Consider the following 27,616-nt stretch of genomic DNA (forward strand, 5'->3'; position numbering starts at 1 on the left):
GGATCTTTGGCAGGTCTAGACAGATGTGACCATAAAAGATGGATGTGAATATGGACACGGTGAAAGGGCAGGGGAAGACAAATGGATTCCTATCTAGTTCTCTGCAGAAGGAAGTGAGGTCAGCTGGCATGTGATCTTGTGAATGAAGTTCTGGAAGAGCTACTGCAGGAGAAAGAGAAAGGAGAGTGTGTATGCAAAGAAGGAAGGGTAGTGGGCAAGGGGATGGAGAGGTCAATGGAGGTAGAGAGATACTGCAGGGCTTCATGAGCCTTGGGATGCGGTTGGATTTCCTGTTGGCTGTTAAGGGAAGCCACTGGAGGCGGGTTGAGCTGGGGCACTACACGATCTACTTTACAACTGGCCAAGATCATTGTAGCTGCTATAGAGTGTAACAATAGAAACACAAGACCATTTAGGATGCCACTGCTGCCATCCAGGAAAGATGGAATGGCTTAGTATGAGGCTAGTATAAATGGTAGTAGAGTGTTTCCCTCCAATGATGTCTTTTACTCAGTAAAATATAAAGGACATCAAATATGGGAGGGAGGCTGGATGGACAGATGGGTTCCAGCTCTTTATGGACGATCACTCACTGCTTTTCAGGAGTTAGCATTTACCAGGGAACGCAACAGTCTGCAAACTGGGACTATGTAGTTCTCAACATTACCATCTAATGGACTCGTAGCTTCCTGCCCTGGTAGAGTGACCAGATACTTTAATTATGCCAGCTTAACTGGGACACTGGACTCTTGAGGGTGGACAAAAAGTGAGGAAATTAAGTACATTCAAGAAGAGGCTTAAATGTTTCATTACGTTCTAAGTATTGGGAATTGGCCGAGGATTATCTTGGACAGCACTGTATTTATGAAACATCTCAGTATGTATTTTTTTTCAGTTCATCCTCCTAACAAATGACCCACTTCATGTCTTTGACCTCTTTATTGCAGTCTATTCTGGTGGGCAATATCTTGTCATCTGTGGACTTCTAGTTCTCTCAAATTCACAGTGTCTCTGTGTTTGAATGTATGAGAAAATCCACTCGTGAAAAGACAGACATACAAACAAAACCACTGGTATAAATATTTGCCTTTTAAACAAAAGGTATGCCATATATTTTTATTAAATCATAGAAAACATTGCATACAAATTTTTTTCCATTTGGGGAAACTAGAATGTTGAACATCTCAGTAACAAAAAAGCTTGAAAGATACATCTCTCCTTAAGCAGAGACAACTTTTAAGTATTTTTTTTAAGTTGAAATAATTGCTAACAGGTTTTGGCTTTTTCTATCTTTAAGCCAGGGGAATAATATCTCTTATAACCATCAATTTCCTTTAAGGACTTTTAAATTAAGTCAACATGAGTCAAACAGACAGTTAACTTGAACTCTGAATACAAAATCCACTTCTTTTAAAGTTGTGTAGCCCTTTAGACTATTGCCAAAGCTGAATTCTAAGAGACAGTCTCATTTCACAGGGCTGACTACACATCTTTTCTATAGTGGCAAACATGTTTAGTGGTGTGGAATCGATCTTGGAATAAGTTAAATATTAAGACATAGAACATGGCAGTAAGGTCCCTACTTTTCTTCCTACCAAATAAATCTCAAAGTCCATTCTAACCTTATACATTTGCCAGCGGGTGAAGAGCGAGGGTCCAGTGGGACTGCAGATACACAACAGCCATCAGAACCACGTTCTCTAAATAGCCTGGTGGATATATACAAACGTGTTAGGCAGAAGCACACTTCCACTCATCCCACAGAGGTCACCAGGCTGCAGATCACCACCCGAAGACAGGCTGTGGTTCTCCAGTGTGAGCTGTCACTTGTTCTAATTCTGAACAGACTCAGAGGTGACGCGAACATGTCTGCACTCACACCAAACAGTTACATAATATAAACACAGTTAAATATTATCAAAATAACTTTAAATTAAACTGAAGTCCACTATTCTTAAGTGCACAAAATATTTTCCCTCTAGCTTCTTAAATGCATGTTGCAGATCAAGGAGAACTGACAAGGAGCATATTGGGAGCCACCCAGCTTCCTCGGAGAACTCCCTGGAATTACATCCGAGACTGTGAAGGAGCAATTATCGACTCCCAATGGAGGGATGGTCTCTGAATGTCATTTTCCTAAACTCAAGTCTGGTCTTTGGATTCATCCAAAAAGGGGGGGAGGATACCTGAAAATGACATCTTTGGGACTGGTTGTCATGCCCACGGTGACAATGTTGTATTCAAGGATGCTTCTTCCCTGATACCTTAATACTGCAGGCCTCATGTGAAGCTGTGCCTAGTTCCTGATCCCTACTCTCTCCTTAGTCTGTAGACCTGGAGGTATCCTAGGGAACATGTAAACAAATCTGGGGGAACTGCCTTTCTGTGTTTTCCTGTGTCAGTGGAAAACCTCGTGGGCTAAGAAAAATAATAGCAGGAAGGGCTACCCCAGTGTCAGCTTCTCACAGGCTTGCCTTGTGCTTTTCCTGCTGTAGAAGACTGGACAGTCAAGTCACTTTTGCCTGGCTTATGAGAAATACTACTCAACAGTCCATCTACCTTATTCTTTGGATTCTTATTCCTGAACTCATGGCAAACACTTATCAGAGTCTTTGGCTTGTTACTGGAGGTGGCTTGGAGATGAGGCCAGGCTCTTGTGCAGGTTGGGATTTTGACTGTGTCTGTTTCTACTGCGAACAGATGAAAACATGGTGTTGCAGCCTGGCACTTTGCACTTATGCAGCTGGCGGAGGTGCACGGTTTTGTAATGGGCTCTAAAGGTCCCTTTGTTACTGTATATCTTTTGGCAGAGATGACATGTTATGGGCAACCCAGAGGGCAGACTAGCAAGGCTCTGGTCGGCCTTCTCCATCAGGACACAGATGGGGTACTCATCTTCCCCAGAGACAAGGCTCTGGCCTTCACAGTTCCCGTCACTGTCCTCCATAAGGGCAGTGCCTTCCTCGCTCACCCCATCAGAGTCCCAGGAGGAATGGCTGCTGGTCTCTGACTTCATACTTGAGGTAGTGCTCAAATCCAGGATGGTGCCCTCGCTAGGGGGGCCGGAGTTGTAACTCTCCAGACTGGCACCGTGAACTTGAGCTATTGGGTAAACCAGACTGCCCATCCCACTTGTTCCCTTGAAGATGACCGATGTCTGCGACGCTTGTGGCGTGAAAGCCACGTCCTGATAGGCCTCCTTAGCCACGTCTTGCAGAAGGTAAGCGGCACGGAAATGGTCCTCACTATTCTCCAATGCTTCTTCATTCAATACTTTCTGGTGGAGGCTCAGGTTTGAGCTGTGTCTACAAGAGTGAAAAGACAGAGAGAGGAGTGGGATTGTTGTTTAGGACCATTATTCTGAGTAGAAAGACTCAGCAGACACTAGGAAAATCATGTGGTATGGTGGAGTAACAGTCAGGGTTAGCACCCGGTGAGCTGTGCTATGTGGTCAGCAGATACTAGACCATGCTGTGGCTACTCATCAGAAGCCGGCATTCCCCAGGCAAGCCATCAGTCTGGAATTTCAAATTTCACCACCTGATTAACATCTAACTTCCTGTATCTCATCCATAGAGGAGGTCGAGACGGCTTCAATTAGGCCAATTTGATGGGGGCACTAGATTCAGGGAAGCCCAAGAAAGCATCAGTCACAGATGATAAGAAACTAAGCAGAATACTTTATTTTGATGAAATGATGAAATATTACCACCTTCAAGCCATACCATCTAATATGGTGTTCAACACCTGACACACTGCCACTGTCATATCTAGAAGAGATAGCATTTGGCGTATGTTGAATTAAACACGTTATTAAAACTTACATTCCCTGGTTCCTTTTGCCCTTTTGATATAGAACATTAAAGATTCCCAATGTGGCTTCACATCCTCTTTCTATTAGATAGTGATGGTCATGAGTAGGAGTTCATGTTTCACTTCAGAAGTCCTACAGGTACAGCTGGCAGCCTAAACAGCTGTGTGTGTGTGTGTGTGTGTGTGTGTGTGTGTGTGTGTGTGTGTGTGTCTAGTGCAGGTCGTATCTGCAGTGTCTCATGATGAACCAGACAGGAGTTTTGCAAATGCAGCAGTGTGAACACACTGCCAATCTTGCACCCAATCATTTACTCCTAACAGGCAGATGATGAGCATCCATTATGATACATGCTGTTTACCCCCATGTTATCATAGATGCAACTTGTAAAATCAATGTTGCTCTTGCTTAGGGATCCCCTGGTAACTTCTGACAAGAAAAAAAAAAATCCATTACACTAAAAGGTACAATCCTACAGGTGACAGAAAAAGGATCCCAAATAAGAAAAATGTCTCCACCAATATAGATGGAGAATTATGCCAGAGTCAAGAAAACACCCTCTCTAAATAAATTAAGAATTTTTTCTATTCTAAATCTCTCAAGGTATGTGCATGAGGGAGTCTTAATTGTATTTCATAAAATGTATATATTTTGTTATGTACTTTCTTTTACCCCTTTATACATGTTTTGTGGACAGGATGAGAATTATACTCCGAGATCACCCACTTTGCAAGCAGCTCTTCCCAGCTACGGCTCTGCCCTATGATTATGTTAATGTTCCGCACTGAAAGGGCTGGCATGTGTCGGCAGAAAACCAGACAGCAGATGGACATACTAATTCCACTACATTCAAGCAGCTGAAAAACTCAGACATGTACTGGAACCTGGAACATGAAGGCTCTCCTACAATGTAAATCTCTGGATCTCATGTCCATCTCCTGGCTATCCAGTGGACACGAACAGCCGTCTCTTCCCTGCTCAGGCCCTCAGAGGGTTAGCCATTCCTAAGATGTGTACCCTATGACCAGGACATACTATGAATACAGACTCTCTGGACTATGTGCCAGGTATTCTTTTCCAAGGACTTTGTGAATCTGTGCCTCCTGCCTCAACTTCCCATTTTCTTCCAACTCCCACTGTGGCTCCTCTCTCTCACTTCTATTTAGTTGAGATCAGTGGCTCTCAAAGTGAACCAGCCTAGTCCTCAACATCCTCCCAGCAGCTCCCAAAGCAAGAGTTTATAAACAACATTAGTAATTCATGGGAGTTTCCAGAATGTATATAATGTGATACTGCAACAGGCTGAATGCAGAAGTAGTTGTTTTCTACTAAACCAAATATTAGAGATTTGCAACAATATAAAATAAAGCCATTTATCTCACTATATTCACTTTGGAAAAATAAAAGCCATTTCCCATTAATGTGCTATATTAACATACAATATGTATATTCTTGTTTTAAAGAGATGGCATATTTTCCCAGTTTTTACTTCCCAGTACAGTAAACAATGACTGCTATACAACCTGAATAGAGAAAAGCACTTGCAGTTCCTTATGTGAGTAACAACAAGAAATGTTATGGGACTAATACATGTAATACTTGCTGGCTTGGACAGATCCCTGAATCCAGGCTGCCTAGTTAAGCACCCTCGTATGTGTCATTATAGCCTACGTTTCACTGCAGCAGTCTTTATGGTCATCTGTAATTCCTTTTGACTGTCTATCTTTTCCACTAGACTGACAACTTCAGTGAGCAAGGACTGTGTTCCCCAGCACCCACCACAGAAGAGCTGTTGATTAAATAAACATTTAAGAGGAGCTCTCTCCTTCCCTCCCTCCCCCACACTTTCTCTGATCTAGGAACTGCGGCTAGCAGGAACTGTGGCTCAATGAGGGGAAGCTAGTTGCCTTGACGAACAAAATAATACAGTTCTAAACTTTGACTTAGCTGAAGTGGTGGACCTGGGCCTGGGTGTATCCACAAAGTCCTACTTAAAATGGTGTTTTTAAAACTATAGTTGTTTTAGGTACATGTTCAAAGATCTAGACTATTGGAATAAAATGTAAAATAAAGTGTTGAAACATTTAGAATGCAAGATGAGGTCTTGTTGTAGTTGAGACTTCTATATACATGTAGGTCAGACATAAGAAAGCATTGACTGTATGGAAATCAAGCATCACATGAAAAGGACTGTCAATCTAGTATGTGTTATAATTTAGTAGATCCTGTAGACTTCACCGGTCTCATAAATAGCAAAGACAATCTAACTGATATGACTACCTCTATTTATAACAACAGCTTATTCATAAGCAAACCCTCCTCTTCTTGGAGGATGAAGGAGGAGGACTGGCTCATTAATTAGGGGTACCCTAGTGGTTTGCTTTAAACATCCTAGCAACAGAAGGCAGGAATTTTAACTAATATCTCCTGTGCTTTCTTCTCTTCACTAAAGACAATGAGAGTGTTCTTATGAGGCCGAGCAGGAATGTGTGTGGGAGTCTTTCCATTTTCACCCTCTTAAATCAGGCATTACAGTTTGGACTAAGCTAGCGGTGCTGCTAACCTGCTTCAAGTTGAGCTTGTTTGAACAAATGTAGCTTCACATCCTCGGAGCCATTCATCACCTGCATTTCATCAGACAGCCGACCCTTTCCTTCAACTCCTTAGGTCCCCGCTGCTGTCCCTGCTCTTCCTCTCAGAGGCTGGGAGGAGGGCGACTACACCGTCATTAGTCAAGTACACAAAGAGAAGCACCGTGCTGTGCTCCCGGGAGATAAGCCCTGGGAGTGTGCACTTTGAGACAAGTCTGTGTGTTTTAGATAACCCAGCAACTTTCAAACATATGTAGCAGCCCCTGGAAGGAGCTGCCAGTCACCTTTCTTCTTTGATAGGCCAGTATCTTCAAAAGTCTCCAATCAAGCAGCCATTCTCTCGGCAGATGGTGCTGGGGGACTAGAAGCCAGAGAAAAGGCTTCGCGTGACGGACTTCTTCATTTGATGGGATGAAAATTAGGCTAGGTTTGAGAAACTATGGGACACTTTAAGAAGCCCTTCCTCCATTCTCTCCACAACGTGAGAACCAGCTCACCATTCTTTAGCCCACACATCTGGGGGCAGATGTGTTTCTCAACTTGGGAACTCTCAGACTTTAGAAGGATAGGATGATACATGTATTGAAATATTTCAGAGTATCTATTAATAAATTAATATGAATACAGTCATTAGTAATTAAATAATACCAAAGCTACATAAACCCTTCAAAAAGGTAACAGTGGAAATCTATACCACAAAAAGCATCATGTCTTTCCAGGTCAAGTTTTGCGGCTAAATGCTTTTAGATTTTTGGAACTGAAAATTCATGAATTTTCCACACCCTCTGGGAACTTGCTAGAAAGGCACACTCTCAGCTTTCACCCCTGACCTACAACAGCAAACTTTAGGGTTAGGGCCCAGAAGTCTGTTCTCCTGACCTTTCAGATGACTCTGATGCATGTGAAGGTTTAAACTGCTGTCTTAAAAGACAAGTCTGTGTTGCCGACAGACGCCTTACCTGTCCCTGCTCCTACGGGATGGGAAGGCAGCCCCACATCCCTCCACTGTGCACGTGTGTGTCTCTTTGGCATGTGAGTTCTTCTGATGTGTCTTCATACTGCAAGCGTTTTTAAAGGTCTTCTTGCAGATGTCACACTGAAAGCGATTTTCTTCCTTTGGCCTCACTAGGGCATGCTCGCCCAGGTGTTCCAGTTCTGTAGACTCTTCCAGAAAAGGAAAAGTCATCCCCCTGTTGGACAAAGCACTAAAGAGTCCCCCAGCCAGTAGGCGCTGCTGCAATTCCATGTAGTCAGGAAAAGGAATTTGCGGCCCCAGTCCAGGTGTGAAATGGCGCTCATGGCCACCATCCTCCACCTCTCTTGGCATTACTGAAGTGAATCCTAACTTCTGCTCAGCCTCCCTCTCTGTGTGTGTGGTCTGCTCAAGGGTTCTGCTGATAGCTTCCTGAGACTCAGACACAGACTCAAGATGGCAGGGTCTTTCTCCTTGGGGGAAAGGCTTCTCTAAGCTTAGCTGTGTATGCCGCTCCTCAGGTACTCGGTCTGACTGAGGACTGCTGTCCTCTGGCTCATCTTCACTGACTACCTGCAGGGGCATGTCATCATCTGAGCTGAGACTGTGTCTCTTCTCAGCGATTTCCACGGCTTCTTTCTCTATTTTGATAGGCATGCTGGACTTGCGGGACTTCTTCTTGGGGAGAGCATCGAAGGGCATTTCTGTGGAAACCAGCTGTTCTGGGATGGAGGAGGACAAGAGGGGAAGAGAGGGCAGCACGCCAGGTGTGTTTGCCAGCTCAGCGGGAGTGGCTGGACTGCGGTAGAAAGGAAGGACTGGCTGGACGGTCCGTAGGTTAGGGAAAAGCACGCCATTCTGCCCAATGCTCGAGAAAGCTGGTTGACCTTTGGAGTCCTCCACTGAACCGGTGTAGCCAGGGAGGGGCCCACAGTCTGGAGACATCACGGTGAAACCTGGGCGCTTGTAGGTCTCAGAGCTCACCAGGTTCAGGCTGTTCCTGAGGTCTTTGTCTCGGTTATTTCTGTTCATCGGCATGTGCAGGCGAGGGTTGGGGTTGGCGCTGTGTCGGTTCCGGCTCCTCAGGGAGCTGAACACCATGTTACACCCTTCAATAGTGCACTTGTGCTTGATCTTCAGGTGGACGGCGTTGTAGTGGATCTTCAGAGTGCCTTTGTCATAGAACGTCTTCTCGCAGGCTGTGCAGAACACCCGGCCCTTCTTGGCACTCAGGCTGCTCCTCTCAGGCTTTACTTTGGCCTCGGGGGACAGCTGTGTCCTTTCAAGCTTAGTGGCAATGCTGTATGAGCTGGAGTCGCTTAAGTGTGCACTGTCTTCTTTCGGGGTAACAACATCTGGACACTTTAGACACGGTTCTTTTTCAACCTGAAATGGTGCGGACGTTAAGAAACTGCTGCCAGAGAAGGACCCGTGCAGCTCCTGTTTGGGGTCCTGGCTCTGGTCCTGACCCTGCTCCAGCATGTACTGCTCAGGCAGTGACCCTATCAGAGCAGGAGGCAGAGGGTTGAAGAACTGGAAAGGCAACATGAAAGTCATATTGCTGATAAGGTTCTCAAAAGGGTGCGTGCTGCTGGGGTTGCCTTTGTCCACTGGAGTGGGGAGGCCGGCACTCCTCTGGCCGCAGCTCTCGATGAAAGCCCTGATGTCTACGTTGGCTGTGGAGGGGGGGATGATGATAGACTGCTCTTCCTTCTCCTGGATTGCCATGAGCTCCACTATGGACTTGGTCTCTCCGAAACGAAGGAACTGCTGCAAGGTGGCCACTTCTTCCTCACTGGTCATGATGCTCCAGTGATCCAACACCTTCCCTGAGGCATCCTAAATACAAACCAGAATGTAAAAGAACAGCCACTACACTGCGGCTCATTCTGTTCCCCACGAAGGTGCCATCTGATGGCGCCTCCACCAGACTACAACACGGTTTTGTCTGTTTGTTTGTTTTTGTTTTGTTTTGTTTTTTGTGCCTGTCAGAAAAGCATTTCCTGTGGATCAACACAGGATTTGCAGAGTTCAATCCATGCCCACCTCACCTTTCTAGGCAGAAACTGTGCATATCATAAACTACACAAATGTAAACAGTGACTGCACCATTAGCCCAGAACAGTAAAATAAAGATGTATTACTCAAACCCAAGTCAGGGAAATTTGGAAATTATTTTTCATCTTATTTCAAACCAGCTAGTTGTCATATATGATTTTTGTCATATCTGAGACATGATTTTCCTCACTAAAATAAAAATATGTATCATTTGAAAGACAATAGTATCTTCATTGAAAGACTACAGATGGGGCAGTAAAGTCTGGATATAGCCCAAGTATTCATTTGCTGCAAACTTAATAATCTCCTAAACACCTATCATCAAAAAACAAATGAGCAAGTATTGATCTACTGCCCATGTTCATAAAGCAGAGCTGTAATTATCCTAGAGTGTTGGAGATCTTTCAAACTCTAGCAAGGCCTAACTTTTCCCAAAACTACAATAAATATTTTATCACAGAACATGTATTTGATGGCCTACTGAGATTTTTCACAGTGCATGTGAGAGTTTTGAAGATGAGGAGGAATGTAACATCATAAATATTTCATGCACCAGAGGTTCAAGGTAATTGATTCCATATTTTTAATCCTAACACTAGAAAGCAAGATTATTAGGATCATTAAATATTGATCTATGTCGTAATGTAAGACCATGATGCTACTCTATATATGGCCGTTCCTAGTCAGCTGAGAGCCCCACACCAGAGGTGTGCACACAGGATCCCAGGAAAAGATGACAAGCTTTAGAATTAGGAAGAAATGTGCTTATTTCTGGGTCTGCTATATACTGGTGGAATAACTTTCAGTGCAAATATAAAGCACTCAGAGCCTTCTGGGTTTTCATTGAGAAAAAAAGGGTAAATGGGTGTGGTGCTGCACACTTTCAATCCCAGAACTCAAGAGGCAGAGGCAGGTGGATCTCTGTGAGTTTGAGGCCAGTCTGGTGTACAAAGAGAATTCTAGGCCAGCTAGGGCTATGTAATAAGACCCTATCTTAAAGAGAAGGGGGGGGGGGAACCCAGGGATATGTCTACTTCATCTTGAAAGTACTAGAAGAGCATGTCCATTAATAAGTGGGTGTTATCAGTATTTATTTTTAATGATATACTCTACCTAAGACTGCAGTTGATATTAGACTTGAAAATACATGTATGTGCCATTTCACTGGAAAAAAATTTAACCAAAGTCTGCTGATATTCCTAGTGCAGTGGCAAGAACAATGCTCTGTTATTTCAGGAAACATGTTCCGTGCTCATAAAACACTTGGATTGCCTCTGAAGATGAAGCCTTATACCCACGGCCTGACCTAGGAAAAGAGGCTGATTTGCTCTGAAGAGAGACGAGGGGCTGCCAGGATGGAACAGGAAGAGAGGAGGAGGATTTGGGGGTGGTGAGCAGAGAGTGGGGTAAGAGGAGCGAGGGGAGGAGGGACAGGCAGAGAGAGAGTGGGGTAGGACAGGAGCACAACCATGTCACACGTGGGGCTGAGGAAAGAAACTCAGCAGTGGAGTGGGAGAGAGAGCCTTCTGGGACAGCAAAGGGGCACAAGTGTGGGAGTTGTCTGCTGTACACTGTGGGCATGTGAGAGCCCTTGCTCACCTCCAGTTCCCAGTAAAGTCCAATACACAGGACACCTCGGGTCAGTGGGTAGCTTTGGCATGATATATGTAATGGAGGCAGCACCCAAAAGAAACCAGTGGGTTTTCTGTGGAAGTTAGCTTACTGAAACACGCTCAAGAGAGTGTGTAATGCTCCCACAGCCTGGAGTTTCAGAGACCTTGAGGAAAAGTCCAGGACTCCTCCTAGAGCATGAGTCAGGCTTAAGTCATTAGGAAAATTCAAGGGGAGGACAGCCACCAATGACTGGCAGGCACTGGGCCACTCTACCTGTAACACATATCCACGAATATAATCCTGAAGGGTCCAGTCCAGGGCATGAAGGATCTGCAGAACCTCATCTTGCTTCAGCACACTGAAGAGCCGGTCCAGGAGGATCTTCAGGCGAACAGGGATGGCCTGGGTCCCATAGAGCATGAGGCTGCTAATATCGAACACCACACTGGACTGGACAATTTCCACTTGGCTTGTTGGATACACGGGGGGAATCCTCAACTTACTTAGAGCTGAAAATCAAGTGCAAGACATTTGAGAAAGCTTGTAATTTTAGGAAAAGCATTGCATAGAAAGTCAGCTGGGGCTATTCTTAGTTGTCTGTTCCAACAGGAAAAAAAAACAAAAAAAAAAAACAAAAAAAAACAAAACAACAAAAAAAACTAATATCCTGAATAGCTATTGGCATTCATGTTCTTCACAGAAACTTCTAGGATAAAAACAACAGATTCAAGACTTTTCCCCCCTTTCTTGTGACATTCCTGAGGAGGAAAATCTTCACAAACAAGGGGAGGGGCAAAGAAAAGGGGGCCACAAAAGCAGCAAAAACAGAGTCAAGAGAATGAAATTAGGAATCAGCGTCTAGAGGTGAAGATGGCCTGGGGATCAAGGATCTGGGTTCAGGCCCTGATCTGCTGCTTGGGAGGGGGCTTTAGAAATGAGGCAGCCTAATCCAGTCTGCTCAGCTGCTGGGGGCTATTTCCATGAAATCAATCAAAGTTAAAGAAAGTAGTAATGCCATTCTCCAGCAGCCCTTGCCACATTCCCAGCATTCAGCAGTTACAAGTGGCTCGGGTCTGTCAGGTTCACCATATGCATATGCAGGATGCCTAGTTATAAATTTCACCTAAATAATGAATAAGGGATACACTTGTATCAGGACACATTTCAGCCAAGAACTATTAGGGGCTAATTATTACCACAGGACCTATTGATCACTGCCATAAAACAGCACAGAAGTTATCGGTTTTGACATATTTAAAATGGAGTTAGTAAGACAGTGTATAAGTTGAAATGTGAAGAGATAACTTACATAGCCTGTTTCCAGGAGCACACTAGAAACTACTATTTAGCTTAGGAGTCAGCTGTCTCTTTGGTGTGAAATCAGTTCCTCTACAAATTTAGGTTATTAAGAAAGGCCACTACAAGAGAGGGGAGAAGCAGAGTTACCATGAGCCACCCATCCGTGCCTGCACTGTTCACACTGTCGGTGCTTCATTTTCCCAGGTTTGAAACTTTGGCAACTGCAGTTCAGAGTACAGCCAATAGCCTACAAGAGAGAACACATGTATGTACACAATGTAAGAGCTATGTGCAGGCTATGTTGCATTTATTCAACAAAATTCTCCCATTCATAAGATTCACTCAGCAGTGTGTGCCTTGTGCCGGACCAAAGGTGAACATTATACCACAGAAAGAGGAGCAGCGAGTCCAACACTTGGGAGACCCTGAACATCAACACAGGAAATTCACATACGAGAACAGGGAGAAGCTGTAAGGACTTAGGAGAAAAGATTATGGTTTGAAAGCTTGTTGTTATGAAGGTCACAGACAAATACAAAGTTGTACTTTCACCAAATTTCTAAGCTGACCAGCTTAGAACAAGTAAGAGAATTATCTGAAGCAAGAGTAATCCATGTATGGAATCTGTTACCCTCAGACCCTTAAGCTACAGTAGAGGCTGAAAATACTAAATAGATTTGAGAACATGTAATGGCTGATTATACCATGTGACTGTCAAGAGAGAGATATAGATTGGGCAAGCCCTGCATTGATGCCTCGGTTAAATGCTATGGACCATGTCTTGTAGGTATGTAGGTGTGTGTATGTGTGTATGTGTGTGTGTGCGCGCGCGCGCATGTACCTGTGCAGTATACAAAAGTACAGTGGAAACAGAAAATAAAGATGCACATGTCCAACAAGTCCTAGCATTAAGATCAATGAGACATAAATACAAAGTGTGTGTGTGCATGTGTATGTGTGGTGTTGTGTTGCATATTTGTGTATGCATGCATGTATGGGTCCAAATAGGAGTGCACGTGCAGCTCAGAGGGTGATGCCAGGTCCAGGTGTCTTTCTCAGTCAATCTCCACCTTGTTTTTGAGTCAGGATCTCACAGCAAACCCAAACCTCACCAATTCATATGGATTGGCTAAGCTGTGAGCTCCAGAGATCTGTGTCCGTCCCCACCCCACCCTGCCCCACTCCTGGGGTTACAGATGTGTGCTGCCATGCTGGGCTTTTACAGGGTGCTTCAGCTGGGAACTCAGGTCCTCATGCTTGCAGGGCAAATACTTTACTAACCCATCTTGTCAAAATTTCTCAAAAGACAGAGGCCTAAAGGATATAATCCATTATTATAACAAACCAACTAACAAACAAAACCCCTTAAAGGAGTCAGTCATCTGAGTTGGAACCTCACATGGTTAATTTTTTCTTTTTTGGCAATAATGTATGCTTTGGGATGAAATTTGTATGGTTCAAGAGAGCTCTGAAACTGGGGAGAGACAATGGTCAGGAGCAGGGACAATAAAGTCTTTGAATCGGGGCCTGAACCTCTTGTCTACCAGTCAAGAGACTGTGAGGCACAGCATGGAGGACAAGGAAGGGAGAATCTGGCAAAGGATTTGGGAAATTCACTCCAAGGAGTGTGTAACCAGTCTCCCTAAAAACACACCAAACCAAACTAAACCAACCAACCAAACAAACAAAACAAGCAAACAAAACCCCCAAGTGCTCATGGTACTGTTAAAAGCACAGCTACTTAGGAAGGGTCTGGTAGCTTCTTTAAAAGTCAAACATAGAGTTGTTGTGTGACCCAGAAATTCTACCCCTCAGTGTATAGCCAAGAGAGTGAAAAACATATGTCCACCCCAAAATCATCTACATGACTGTTCATAGCATTATCCACATCAGTGAGAGTGGAAACATCCCAATATCCACCAACAGATGATAAGCAAGATGTGGTCAACCTACAACCTACAATAGAGTATTTGTGTTCTCACAAAGGGCCAGAGAATGGTTATCTGCTGCTACAAATGAGTGAAGAAGTCAGGCACAAATAGTCACATAGTCATATAGTTCTATTTACATGAAATGTCAGGAGGCCAGTTCCTAGAGGCAGAAAGTAGATCAGTGTCTACAGGGAATGGAGTGGGGATGAGGAGAGACTGGACGGGAAATAATAGAGTGTTCTTTGGATTACATAAAGGAGTATCTTGCTTTGTTGTATGTTCATTTATTGAGCTTGTGAATATTGCACCTTTCACAAACTAAAAATTTGTGACAATCCTTTGTAGTCTATTAGCAGTATTTTCCCAACAGCTCAGAGTTATCTGTATTTTTAAAGCAATAAGCTATGTTTCAATTAAGGTATGCACACTTTAAAAACTGGTATTTCATATTTAAGACTACATTATAGAGTAAACATTTATAGGCACAAGGAAATTTTAAAAAGTGTGATTTGCTTTATTTTGTAGAATTGAGCCTAATATCATCAAGATCTACAGTATCTGTGCTTAACTTGTTGAGGAATTGTCAAGTTATCTTTGGAAGCAGTTGGGTTGTTCTACATTCCCACAGTGACAGATGAGGATTCACCAAAATTTGCTGTTTTATTTTCTTATTGTTTCAAGACAGGGTCTTAGGCAGCCCAGACTAGTCTCAAATTTACTATATAGCCAACGATGACCTTGAATTCTTAATCCTCCTGTCTCCATCTGCTAAATGCTGGGGTTACAGGCCCATGCCATCTTGCCTGGCTTTTGTTTTTAAATTGCCATAACCAACCTGGTGATACCTGTGGATGTGAGTGACATCTCATTGTGGTTTTATTTATGTTTCCCTGATGACTGATGGTTTAGCATCTTTTCTATGTTTACTGGCTATTTGTGTATCATTGAACAGAGGATCTGTGAGATTCTCTGACTATGTTTTTTAATTGGGTTGTCTTTTTGGTATTGTGCTTTACGAGTTCTTTTATTTCCAAGTTCAAGTCTGTTACCAGATATTTCAAGTATGTTCTCGGATCTTTTCTCTTTCTTAATGGCATCTTTTGAAGCACAGAAGTTTCAGATTTTGAGCAGAGTTTTTTTTTTTTTTTTTTAAAGGTGATAAAATGTCCTAAAATTAGATGGTGGTGATGACTGTACAGCTCTGTGTATGAATATACTAAAAGCCAAAGAACTTATACTTTATAAGGATTTATGGTTTGAGAAGCATACCACAACCAAATGTTATTTAAAAATTGGAGGACCTACTTAAATACAGATGAACTTTTCCATGATTTGGCTGCTCTACTGTTTCTTTGATTAGGATGGACCTGAGTAGAGCTGTAACCAGAGTTTTCAGGTGAAAGAACAGTTTCTCACAGCAGAGGTGTGCTAAAGACAGCACCAGCATTGTCTAACCTGTTCCATAGGCTAGCCCCAAATGGGAAACACGAGAAAGAGAGTTTTTTTTGTTTGTTTGTTTGTTTTTAATTTTGGCAAAGTCATACAATCTAATACAAAGAACCTTATGTAGTTATAGATCCATCCTACTTAATAAAACATTTTAATGCTATAAATTATTTTACCTTTTAAGAGTTTCTGCTTGTATGTGCACATGCAAATATATTACACACATTGACATATGCGTATATACAGCTACACCTGACTCAAGATCAGTTGCCTTGGAAGAAAATTTAAGGATAAAAGTAAATGATAAGGGTTGGGGATTTAGCTCAATGGTAGAGTGCTTGCCTAGCAAATGCAAGGCCCTGGGTTCGATCCTCAGCTCAAAAAATAAATAAATAAATAAATGATAAGATAATTTAATTTTCATTGCATACCCTCGAAATAAGGATTTACAAATTTTAACTAGGTTTGGTTTGGGGCACATCTGCTATGTTGTCCAGCATCTCACACCTAGCTGCAACCCTATGAACAGACAATAAATCATTGCTTTATGGCTAAATGCTACACAACACTAAGTTATATAAAACTGAAGTGATTCACAATCTGGATTTAATAAATATTGCTTAAAAAGAAAATATTTTAGAGGTGGGGGAGGGTGGAAGGAGGGAGGACAGGAGAATCCGTGGCTGATATGTAAAATTAAATTAAATTATAAAATAAAAAAGAAAATAAATTAAAAAAGAAAATATTTTAAAAGGAAGAACATTTCTTTTACCTACAATTCATTGAGATGTCATTTACCATGTTAGAAAAGGTATGGCTAGGAGTGGTGGTGCATGCCTTTAATCCCAGAACTGAGTAGGAAGAGGCGGGTCTCTATGAGTCTGAGGCCAGGCTGGAGTTCATTAGTGAGTACGTGCTATGGAAATCTACAAGTAAACTTACATTTAATTTATTTTGAAGCTTAAACATGTTTTAAGAGAAAGAGATGTCCTTGAGTGCATGCTTATCAGTCCCCAAAGACTTTGCTCAAAAGATTGAGGATAATGCAAAGTTCCTGGAAGTACTGTGTGAATCTGTCTCACATTTGGTAGAAGGAAACCACAAGGGGCAACTCCAAGCATCCTTCACAACCTGAAACTGGAGCTTCTTTTCTCCATCTCTCACCACCTCACTCCTATTTCCCAACTTAGGACCACTGACAGAATTTCAGGTGCATAGATCTTTGTGGTTATCCTATGTATTAGTTAGTCAGTGACAGCAGCTCTGGCCTCTGCCATGCTGCCACATGTCAGTTAAAGTCTTCTAGACATTTCCAAATGCCTCCAAAACCTATTCATGTGTAATTGAGACCACTGACCCAATCTGGCCATTCAAGTACAGCAGCTTCTATTTGGGGAGCATGACTTTAAACAACTGTATCTATAATTCCTATGTGTAAGTGTTGATTTATAAAAAAAATTCATGTGGTTGCACATGAAACTATTTGAATAAGGCTTAACAAATCTTGTTAAGCATCTATGGAAATAAATGACAGAGGAATTATTTATGAATTAGAAGAACCTAATTAGAATATTGAAGAAAACTTCTAATGTAAAGACCATTGGGTGTTTTCATGAATCTCAGAATTCCACCATGATAAATTGTAACACCCTTAGCTAAAGACAAATTAAAACTTCTAAACGAAATCAAACACCCAAAATTTTAATTACAAGATGAAAGTCCTCATGTAAGTGGAAAACTTGAAACTTACATGCTTTCCTTTGGGTCCCTAACACTTGTTCCATTCTCCAAAAACATAAAGCAGATGTTTCCAGCAATCCAAACTAACAAGGCATGATTATAGCTTCTTAGGCCCTTGTCTTAATCAAACAATTTCCAGAATTGTTATTAGTCACTTTGATGTGCTACAAATCAGCATTCAAAATTCTGGCTTGCTGCTTTTATAACTACCGTCTGTTCATTCATTCACAGCTGGTGTATGACACATTTGGTTATTTGCTATCTTGTGGTGGAAATGTATGGCCTGAATTTCAGGTAGCTTGGTAGATCCATTTCATCTCCCAGACTCCCCTGTTCTACCTTTAGCTTGGGGAGATGCTTCCACAGGCCTTTTGCTGAGGGGCTGAGTACCCATCCCAGGCACACAGTGGGGTAGGTGCAGATGTCCAGCACTGGACAGTAGAGGCCTGTGATGTGATCTAAATTGACCTCAATACAAATCCCATTCAAAGCTACTGTCATCTCTAGAATATATATATTCATATAATACATTTCATAGTCTTGAAGAGGGTAGGTAGGAGAGCTTTAGGGTCCTCTTATATGTCACACTGACCCTTTGGAGGGCCCCATGTGATCTGACAGAGACAAAAGCTTCGCTGCTTCTAACTGAGCACTTTGTTGGCTCAGGGTATTTAGTCTGCACTGTCCAGTACATTAGCTACATGAGGCCCCTGTGATCTACTTAAATAGAGCAGCATTTCAATTCAGCTCCTTGGTCACACCAATCATACTTCAGTGCTCAGGATTCCACCTGTGACTAGTAGCTATCACAATGGAAAACAATAATGACACAAAGTATTCCCGTCATTACAGGAAGCTTGATGGGACAGTGCTAAGTCCAGGGCTGAGATCAGCCATTGCTTTTGTTTAATAGGTCATTTCATTACATCCTTACTATCTTCCTGTGAGGAGAGGATTATTTTAAAATACTTAAATTTATGGAAGATTTGTAACTTACTCAAGGACACACAGCTAGTTAGCTTTATTAAACACTTATTGTGTATGAGACAACACACCAAACAGCATCCGTGTTAACTGCATCTCCTCCTCACAAGCACTAAGGGAGGTCGGTGCTACCATCCCTACTTTATATACCCAGAAGCTGAAGAATTTACAGGCTATCCACGTAGTTTAAAATCTGAATATTCAGGGAATATTCTGTCTTAAAACATCAGTATGATGCAGAGCGCAGAAGCATTTAATCTCTACAACCTTTAGAGCTGGGCCTTATCACATTATCTACCCGATCAAGAGGTTAAAGCTTCACATGGCAAAGAAACGTCACTCGTAAGTATTTCTGGAATGTGAGACATCATTCTAGAGTCTAGAATCTAGACTGTCAAGGCCAGAGTGTAGAACAAGACTGCCAAGGCCTGTATCTTCAAGGAGCTTAAAATCTAGAAGAGGTAGAAAATGCAAAGTAAGAATTTCAGAATAAGGTGAGTGTTGAGAGAGCCAAACAGAACTCTGTGCTGATCATTTATCTGCTGGCATGCACAGTACTGACAAGAAGAAGTGCCTTTTAGGTAGGGCCATCATCAAAGGCCTCTAGGAGGACATACACACTGAGTTCCAAGGGATGGGAAAGATGGAGAAGATATTTTAGAAAACTTAGCAACTGCAAAGGCCATAGATTTCAGAGACACTGGTGAGTTCAGGGAAGAGAAAGGAGGCCAGTATAGCTAAAGAGCGAAGTTCATTGGAGGAAATAAGCCAGAGAGGCGACGGAGGCCATTCTGTGCAGGGCCCTGTGGGGCAGGCTAAGAGTTTGGATTTTGTTCTAACCTTGTGCCTCGGGGGACAATACACAATGAATGTGGTCTGCTGTTATGCAGAGACCTCTGGCTGCATGGCTGCACTCCTTTTCTCCCACCCAACTAAGCTCAAGTGCTGGCACCTGTGACTACACACAGGCTACCAGGCAGTCCTGCCCTCCTCAGAGGTAGGTTAACCATATTGGTGGGTACACAGAGGAGAGCTAAAGAGACCAGCTAGACAGACAGACAGACCACCCTCCTTGCCACCATGTCCACAGGTAGATCTCAGGTCCTCTGGCTCTGGTGGTTTGACTCTGCATAAATACTGCTAACCAAAACCCGATAAAAGGTAATGTTCCTAAAAGGTTCTCCACAGTTCATCACCTCAGAAGACAAACAGTTACAACACCCTGGCCTCAAGTCTCATGCTTTGTAAATTCCCCCACTGTACTGAGAGAATAGAATGATGAATAGATAAATGGAAGTTTTACCTTGTGCAATGATTATAGAGGCCCATCTTGGTTCCTTCAAATTTTATTTATTTATTTTATTGTGCACAGGCCCACATACTACAACATACATGTGGAGGTCAGAGAACAATGTGTGGGAGAGCTCTCCTTCCACCACATGGGCTGAATCCAGGTACTTTGTGGCAAGTACCTTTACCCACTGAGCCATTTTGCTGTCCATGGTATCTTTTTTTTCCCCCCTGATATGCTTGGGTAAAAGCATTTTAGTTGGGCCTGATGATGTGGGCCTGTAATCTCAGTTATGCACAAGACTAAGGTTCAAGGCCTGCCTGTGCTTCAAAGCAAATTCAAGGCCAGCCTGGATAACTCAGTGAAGCCCTGTCTCCAACAGAAAACTAGACAGAGAGCCTAGGACATGGCTCAGTGATAGAGTGCTTGTCGAATGTGTGGGGCCTTAGAATCAACTTCTAGTACTAAAAATAAGGAAAAGGGGAATTTTAATTTCCTGTCCTCACTGATGGACAAGCGACTGGACACTGGCTCATGGCAGACAGCAGAATGATGGAGTATTTCAGGAAGCTCCTCATACATGGGGACTGGTTGAACTTGGATTCCTTTATCTCCCTCCATCTTGGAACAAAAGCATGCCGGCTAGAGTCCAGAGGGCACCCTCTGACCATTAGATAACCTGGAAGGCACATTGCAAGGGTGGCTGAGAAGAAAGAATGGTAACTTCTGGCTTGGTGCTCTTTACTGGTAGCCAAATGCACAGCCTAGTTCGCACACTTGCACTCTGATCTTCCCATTGACCATCGAAAGGGCCACAAAACCCAAACAAACAAAAACCCACCTAGAAAACAGCTCACTAGAAGAGATGGCTAAGACTAAGTCTGGAGTCTGTGGCCCTGTCTTAATGGTGGGATTCCAAGGCTCTGCCAGATCCCTCATGGTAAAAATCATTAAGTTCTCAACTTGAAATCAAAGGGCCCCAGGCTGCCAAACCACAACTCACCTAAGCTTTAGGACAGAAAGGCTTCCGGCTTTTCCAGCTTTTATTTTTAAACGTGATAATAGATAACTGCTATTAGTTTGTTTGGGTCCTGGAAAATTTCAGTGTACATAAAAACTGCTGATCAGAACAAGTTTTAAAGCTGCTAGGACTCCCTCGGCTGTGAGAAGGAAGCTGCAGTTTCTCTCTACCTGTAGTGAATGGGTCACTCTCCCCCCTCTGGGGCTGCAGAGCTGCAGTGAACTGGTCACTCTCCCCACTCTGGGGCTGCAGAGCTGCAGTGAACTGGTCACTCTCCCCCCTCTGGGGCTGCAGAGCTGCAGTGAACTGGTCACTCTCCTCCCTCTGGGGCTGCAGAGCTGCAGTGAACTGGTCACTCTCCCCCCTCGGGGCTGCAGAGCTGGCTCTCTGGGTTCAGAAAACCAAATCACTCAAAGCTGGGAGCTGTCTTCTCTCTGGAGCCACGCCTCTGGTTCTATACTGACTTTTCTTACTCTTATTGATTCCTACTTTGCCCTCACTTTTCACGAACTTTTATCTTTTTAAGTTCTCCACTAATTTTTCTCATATACGAAACCCCACAGAGGTGCAACTAAACTAGGATTCTGAAAATACTCGTCACATGTCAGATGGACAATTAGAGCAACTGGGAGGAAAAGGGAAGGGAGGCACCGAGGTTCTCTTGTGTGAGGCGGATTACCTGGCTGGCAGCACTGAGCAGAAGTCCATCTGACAAGCGCACAGACCAGATGCTCATCTCCCCAACACATCATGCCATCACCTTACACAAATACGTTTAACAAAATGACAATAATTTATTTACAAGTTTTATGTTTGTTTATAAGCTTCAGCCGAGTAACCGGAACCACAGAGAGCCTCTTGAGATGCAAATGTAAGTCACTCCTAGGTTCTACTCCAGGCAGGGGCACACAGCCTTTCTGGGAAAAGCCACACAACTAGGACAGTCAAAGATGGCAGTGATGGGGCTGGAGAGATGGCTCAGTGAGTAAGAACACTGGCTGCTCTCCTAGTGGACCTGGGTTCAATTCCCAACACCCACATGGCAGCTCACAGCTGTCTCTACCTCCAGTTTCAGGGGATCTGACACCCTCACACAGCAAAACACCAAATGTACATAAAATAAAAGTAAATAAGTTACTTTAAAAAAGGCATTGAATATGGTTATCCAAAAATCAGGCTGCTTCATTCACAGGTTAAAAACCCAAGGCTTTGAAATGTTCTCAAAACAAATGCAAAAGTCATTGACCACCTTTAAGAGAATATCAGGAAGCCAACAAATTGTTTTGAAAACCAGTAAACAAAGAGGAAGAATGAAATACACAACTTGTGTTTCAGGGAAATCAAACCACTGATGAGACAGGTTCTCTTCAAATCTGAGTCCACTTTCACTGTTCCTAATTAAAAGAAGACAACAGTCAGCCCCGTTGGGGTCTGAATAGAAAATACATCCCACTACACATTCGGTATTCTTGTCAGAACACCCAACCTGTGGCTGATCACCATTCTTCACCAACGACGATTTAGGAAGATGGGAGACAGAGGGTATGTCAGTGGCTTCACAAAGTGTCAGAACCCAGACTAGCATTCTGAAGATGGCTGACTCGGCATTTTTCAACAGAAAATGGCAAAGTTTTAAAAAAAGGACTATAAACCTAGAAATTAAGAGAGACAAACAGTGTATACATTTGGATTCTAATTTGAACAAACCAATGGTAATATAAAGTTTATAAGACAATCTAGGAAATTTGAGCATTGCCTGGAAACTTAATGATGTTAAGGAGTTATGATAATTAACTATTATTATTTTTTGGTGCTGAGGCTTGAACCTAAGGCCCTGCACATGCTAAGCATATGCTCCACCACTGAGCCACACCCCCAAATTATTTTAAGGTGTTTTATGACATATTGGATTTGTTTTTAAAAGTGGTTGCTTTTATATTTTACAGCTACATATTAAAATATTTTTAAAGAAATTGTATGACAGCTAGGATTTCCTTCAAAGTAATGTGGGGTTTCTAGTGGTAGGGACAAGGAATACAGATAAAGATGATTAACTAACTGTTGAGGTCCAAAACACACATCACTAAATTTCATTATACTTATTATAATTATGTTTATTTAAACTTTCTACAATAAAAAGTGAAAAAGTAAATGACGTCAAGATGCCTATTCCCTCTAAAATTTCAATTTGTAGGAGTTGACAGATGGAGAACAATGCTATGTGAGGAGTCCACGGGAGTCTTCCTCCAGGGAAAAGCAAACTTGTTCTCTGTATGCGAGCAAAATCCCAGGTCTGTGTGCTGGGTTCAGAAGCCTGGGCCACAAAACACAGGTTTCTGTTTGGCCAGTGAAAGCCACTTTTGAAAAGCAATTTAGGTGGGGATGGCCTGATGGGCAGTCAGGGTCTCTCTGTTGGGTTTATGGAACCATTAGGGCTCTGAACAATGGGAGACACTGTTTGCCAACACCAGGATTGGAGATCTCTGAGAGAGGGGACCTGGGGAGTCTCAGGAAGTAGTTAGCCTTCACAATGCAAAAATGATACCAAAGGGGAACTGGCAGAAAGTGGCTTCTTGCTGCAAGTTAGGCATGAAGAGAGAGGCCAGAGACAGGGAGGGCCTGGAGACGGCCTGCAGAGAGAGGTCAGAGCTAGACCCCTTCAGGGGATGGATGTTGGGTTAAGTCTACCTGTGAGCAAAAAGTACGCATGACACCTCTGTAATGTTCTCTTGGTGCTTAGTTCAAAGAGGATAATGGGAAAAATACTTCTTCTTTTGATGTTTATAAATCAAAGCCTAAATCCTATGCCAAAACAATTTAACATCTGCACCCTTTTTTCTTAAAATTATTAGTTTTGAAGACTGAAAATGTGAAAAATAGTAGAAAATATACAAACATCTTAGAAATCACACCTGAATGTTTCTTTTTAATTTTTTTAAATACATAAAAATATAAACGATATGAGCATACTTTTCCCCCTTATAGCCCACAGGTAAAAGAACTCAGAAGGAATAGTCATAAACCTTTAATAATGAAAGCTAAAAAGACATCGGTGATATGTAACACAGACTCAATCTTGGAAAATGGAGAATAAAATGAAAAAAAACACTTTAAAAATTTAGTTAAGGTTGCCAATTAAGTATTTAACACAAATTTGTTACTAATGATGACGTAAAAGCTAAATGTGAAAGTATCTAAGTAAAACTGTTCTAGGGATTCAAAGAGAATTAGAAACTGACTTTTTGAAAAGATAAACTCAATCTCAGTTATTTATGTCATCTAAATCCCCAACTTAAAATTCAGCACAGTGTATCATGGATTGTTACAGTTGGGGATATGAGAGCTTGACAGTCACAATAATTCAAGAAACAGTCAGAGGACTACGGAGCTATTGCGGTGCTTCTGGAAGCCGGGAAAGTGCTGAAGATAGTCTTCCATGTTCCAGTCTACGAAAGGACCACACAATCTGCGAGAAGGGACAACTGAACTAATATAAGGAATGGGAAGAAAAGTTAAAAGCCTAAATCAGAGTTCACCAGAGGAGGCTACCATTTCCTTCTGTGCAAACCCAGCCTTCACATTTGATTTCCCTAACCTCTGTCTTCCTTCACATTAGTGGAGAGAAACGGTCATCCCTGCTAAGCTAGAGCCCTTTTCTGATTGGTCAGGCTGGTTTATAATAAACGGCCCGTGTGTGGACAGGAACCAGACAGCGTTTTCTCATCAGTAACTATGTATGTCTGAGAAGGCCCCAGATTGGACTCTGGAGGAGCAGAGCCGCTTTCTGTTTGGACTCAGCTTCTCTGACTGAAACAGGCATGTGCGTCTATGCAGAGAACGGCAGGTGCCACACCGCAATCTTGGAAACTCCGAAGTGAGGAGGGGAAGGACTTCAAAGGATGATGAGATAAGCAAGGAAGTTTTCTGCTAGAAACCAATAACGGGGAGCAGGACCCCAAACTTCCTAGATGTTCCTTCTGTGCAAAAACTAGTTATCTCTAACATCTCTCAGAAAAGCCACCAACGATAAACAAACACATGGAAGATCTGTAGTAAGATATTCACAATCAGGGAAAGTACAAAAAGCATGTATTAACTTCCTAAACCTTGACCTCAGACAGCTTGGAGAAACTGGGTAGTTATGGTATCTCCAGTTTCTTCCTAACCAGACTGTTTCCGGCAAAAGTAACTACCCCACTCTGAATGACATCTGTGGAGAAGGAAATTCACCCCGAGGTGAAGCACACCACTCCTGCAAGTGATTTACCTTGCAGACCTCCAGGGCAACTCTGTTTAATGGTCACCGCCAGAATAACTTCCAAAGCCAAATACAGAAGCTCAAAGACATGTTTGGCCCCTCTTACTGTAGTTTAATTTTTACTAACAAACCAAACTTTAAAAATGTTCCCTCATTTACACTTACTTCTTGGCATTCAGAAGTGACCAGGGCATGTGTAAGAGACAATTATTTTTCTATGGGAAAACATAGACGGCTTTTCTCACGATAGGGCTGGGTCATCTTTTCAAGCTGATGATCCGAGGTACAAAATGTGGGTAGGGAGCTGGAATACAGGCCTACCTTCTGCAAGGGGAAAGGTCATAAAAACCAAATCACCCTCTATATAAACCTTGTATTTCTAAGGTAATGGCTTTATGTAGGTTAAGATTCCTTATGTGAATTACACAGATTACTGGTGCATATCCTAGGAGATACTCATGGGCAGATTATTCAAACTAGTAGCCATCTTCTCTCTGCGGGACAGAGCTCCACGAAGCCTTACCAGTCCGCATAGGTGGAGATGATCATACAAATTAAATGATACAGTTGTCTGAACACAATCTGAATTCTCAAACGACAAGCTCGCACGTTAAGTGAAGAGCTCACTAGAGCGTCTAATTGTTCAACTACAACAGAACATGTTCAGTAGTGGAGTGGAGGCAGAGACAGTTTCTGTAAAATTAAAGACTGTGAACTTTACCAGACAATAAATAACGACTCATATAATACTCTTTTTTTTTAAGTGTCTGAAAGTATGCTAAAATAAAATAGTTACCAAAATTCCTCACAGGAAGAGGGGCTACTGTCTATATCTATTTTAAAGCAAAAATAAAATCCAGCACAAACTGTGATATTCAAAATAGTGTTTTTACATGATGTGCAAAATTTCACTTTGATGCATACCATTTCAATAAAGGTGTAATAAAATGCATCAATGAATTTGGGAAGGGGTAAATGAGAAAGTTGTATGCTTCACTATTCAACAAAAGTTTTAACACACAAACACCGATTTGTAAACTGAACCTCTTTGAAATCAGAAAAGATCCCATAAAAAAATCGAAAAATCTAATAGCATAGTGAAGGAAAGTACACACACACACACACAAAGAAGATTTGCCAAAATGCTGTTTTTCAGTTCACTTACATGGTCACACCAAAATCTTGTTGCTTTAATAAGACTCTACGTTTTAAAATAGTGTTGATACATCTGTTCTGTGTTTCCATGTAGTAACACACACACACACACACACACACACACACACACACACACACACACACAGATTCCCAAGACACCAGTGGGGCCTCTTTCAAGCCCCTTAAGTGTTAACAGCAGAGGCCTGGCTGCGACCAGGCGTCTGGCCTGATTTAAATGCCCTCATCTTCAGAGGTCTGCGGTGAGCCTAGCTATAAAACTAGGGGACATTACCGAACCCCGGAGTGTCTGATCTTTCCCCGCAACACACACAACTTCACTCATACAATTAAGGCTGCTAGTTGGCATTCCATTTAACTGTCAAACTCAGGCCGGTGGCAGCCCCACAGCCACAAAGAGATGCCTTAAACGAGAAGAACATGTTTCTACACCGCATTTGAGAAAGTTTGGCTCCGAGCTATGCACTGATTGATATCAGATCTCTCTCACTCGCCTCTCCAATCTTGTCACATCTGGCTGACAAATCCCCAGGAGCTTATCCAAAGTCAGGCGGGCCGCGGGGTGAAGGGGGTCCTTGGGGAAGCAGCGCCCCAAGACAGCGGGCACCCCTGTAGCGGATTCTGGGGCACACCCGGCTGGAACCCCGCTGCCAGAGGCACAGTCGCTGCGCCTGGCAGTCCCCTAGCCTCTAAGAACCTCACCACTGCCTGGCCAGGGACCCTGCCTGTCACCCGCAGGCAAGCCATCCCCAAAGAGACTGGACCTTGGCGCTGGCTTCCCCATCGGCATCCCGATGTGTTCCTCCAAGTCCCTGCACCTCGAGAGGACACGAACACCTCACTGTCCCACGCGCGCGCGACAAGCCAGCCGGGACGCGGGCAAACCTCCTCCTCATGCCTCCAGCGCGGCTCATCAGCAAGTGTCCTCTTTCGACACGTCTAAGCTGACGATTTGCGGCGCTTTGGTCTTGGTCGCCTCTCTCTCTTTTTCTTTTTTTTAAAAAAAGCAAGTATTTGTCCCTCAGGGGACCGGCGCCCCCTCCACGCCCGTCTCCCCGACTCTCCTCCCGGAATGACCAAAGACCACAGCTTGAAATAGCAGACCGACGAACGTCCGCGTGCCAACAGCGTCGGAACAGGGGTCCTGGGGTGGAAGAGAAACGGGGTGCCGCTCCCAGGTCACCACGCTGGGACTCGCTGGCACAGGCGGCGAGGGGGGGGGGGAACCGCAGTTCGACCGCCCCGTGGCACGCACAGCCCGCCCGGCGAGCAGGTGGCCCTCATCAGGCGGGTCCCCGCGCCCCGCGTCCTCCGCACCCCGGGCTTACCTCTGCCATCCTGCGGCCACTGCGGAGCCGGCCTTCCCGGCGCGCGTCCCCTGCCCGGGCCGCTCCGCGTCCGCCCCGGCTCGGCGACCGCCGCATCC

The 27,616-nt window shown here is 43.4% G+C and overlaps 1 protein-coding gene across 2 annotated transcripts; it reads right to left on the reverse strand.

Annotated features, from left to right (window-relative positions):
- Positions 1-937: 937 nt before the first annotated feature.
- Bnc1 (basonuclin 1) lies at positions 938-27,616 on the reverse strand. 2 transcript variants are annotated; one of them, XM_036180197.1, is made up of 5 exons: positions 27,519-27,616; positions 12,494-12,593; positions 11,321-11,556; positions 7,362-9,214; positions 938-3,305 (listed from the first exon to the last, which is right to left on the reverse strand). In XM_036180197.1, the coding sequence occupies exons 1-5, from the start codon at positions 27,612-27,614 to the stop codon at positions 2,621-2,623; spliced, it is 2,970 nt and encodes a 989-aa protein (XP_036036090.1). In that variant the 5' UTR covers positions 27,615-27,616; the 3' UTR covers positions 938-2,620. The 2 variants fall into 2 exon arrangements, with proteins under 2 accessions (XP_036036090.1, XP_036036091.1); XM_036180198.1 differs by lacking the exon at positions 27,519-27,616 and adding an exon at positions 26,550-26,627 and having other exon boundaries at positions 2,621-3,305.

The sequence above is a fragment of the Onychomys torridus genome, chromosome 1, assembly GCF_903995425.1.
Source record: "Onychomys torridus chromosome 1, mOncTor1.1, whole genome shotgun sequence".
NCBI classification, from domain to species: domain Eukaryota; kingdom Metazoa; phylum Chordata; class Mammalia; order Rodentia; family Cricetidae; genus Onychomys; species Onychomys torridus.